The sequence below is a fragment of the Volvox carteri genome (assembly GCF_000143455.1).
Source record: "Volvox carteri f. nagariensis unplaced genomic scaffold VOLCAscaffold_47, whole genome shotgun sequence".
NCBI lineage: Eukaryota > Viridiplantae > Chlorophyta > Chlorophyceae > Chlamydomonadales > Volvocaceae > Volvox > Volvox carteri.
The window spans coordinates 555,836-556,664 of NW_003307590.1; the positions used below are offsets into that span (position 1 = coordinate 555,836).

Below are 829 nucleotides of genomic sequence, written 5' to 3' on the forward strand. Positions count from 1 at the left end.
AGTGACCAGCCCTGGGCCCCATTGGCCAAAGCGTCTACAACCGCCTCTTCCGCCTGCTCCAGCATCGCCGATACCGCGNGATTTCACCACCCGCAGCCCGCATGGGCCTTCCGTCATGGCCCCAGCCTGGGCCATGACGGTCGCCCACAGCTGGGCGTTGGGGACGCGGTCCGCCTCCTCGAGATTCAGCGCCTTCCGAGCGGCCCTAAGTGCCTCCTTACGGCGGCTGTGAGCCTCCTGGACGTCCTTTTCTGTGACAACGCTGTAAAACGCTGGCTGCCCTACCGGGCCAGCAGCGGCCACCTGGTGCATTGTGGCTGCCCCCGCGTTGTTGGGCTGCTTTCCTCGAGGCCCCACGTTCGGCCCCTCGCCCAACTGCTGCTGCTGCTCCCCCTCTCCCTCTTCCTGGAGTTCTTCGCGCAGCAGTTGCATCCAGCCTTCCATGCCGTACCGCCTGATAAACCGCGCCGCGCTCCGCCTATCTTCACGCTCCGGGTCTCCCTGGCCCTGCCTTGAGCCCCGTGGTACTCCCTCCCCGGCAATGTCATTCCGCGCCTCCGACGGCGGCCTCACTCGTACCGGTCCATGCAGCGGTAGCCGCGTCACCGCCACGCGCTTTGGGGATGGGGCCAAGACTCCAAGTCCTCGCGTACGGAGCCGCTTACCCTTGCTTCGCCTATTCGCCTTCGCCGATGAAGCTTCTTTGCGGGCGTCGTCGCTGTCTGACGACTCTTCCTGTCCCTCCTCTGAGCCTTCCTCGTCCCTTTCCTGTACGCGGTTCCATTGCGTTGTGAAGGCATCCTCTGGATCGAGGCCAACAGCCTCAGGC

The 829-nt window shown here is 65.2% G+C and overlaps 1 protein-coding gene across 1 annotated transcript in view; it reads right to left on the reverse strand.

Annotated features, from left to right (window-relative positions):
* VOLCADRAFT_106605 (uncharacterized protein) overlaps positions 1-829 on the reverse strand; it is a gene marked incomplete at its 3' end in the record, with an annotated part of 10,144 nt that overhangs the window by 8,473 nt on the left and 842 nt on the right. Inside the window, exon 2 of the mRNA XM_002954951.1 lies at positions 7-768. Coding sequence (XP_002954997.1) covers positions 7-768 — 762 coding nt within the window. The remainder of the gene's footprint in view (positions 1-6; positions 769-829) is intronic.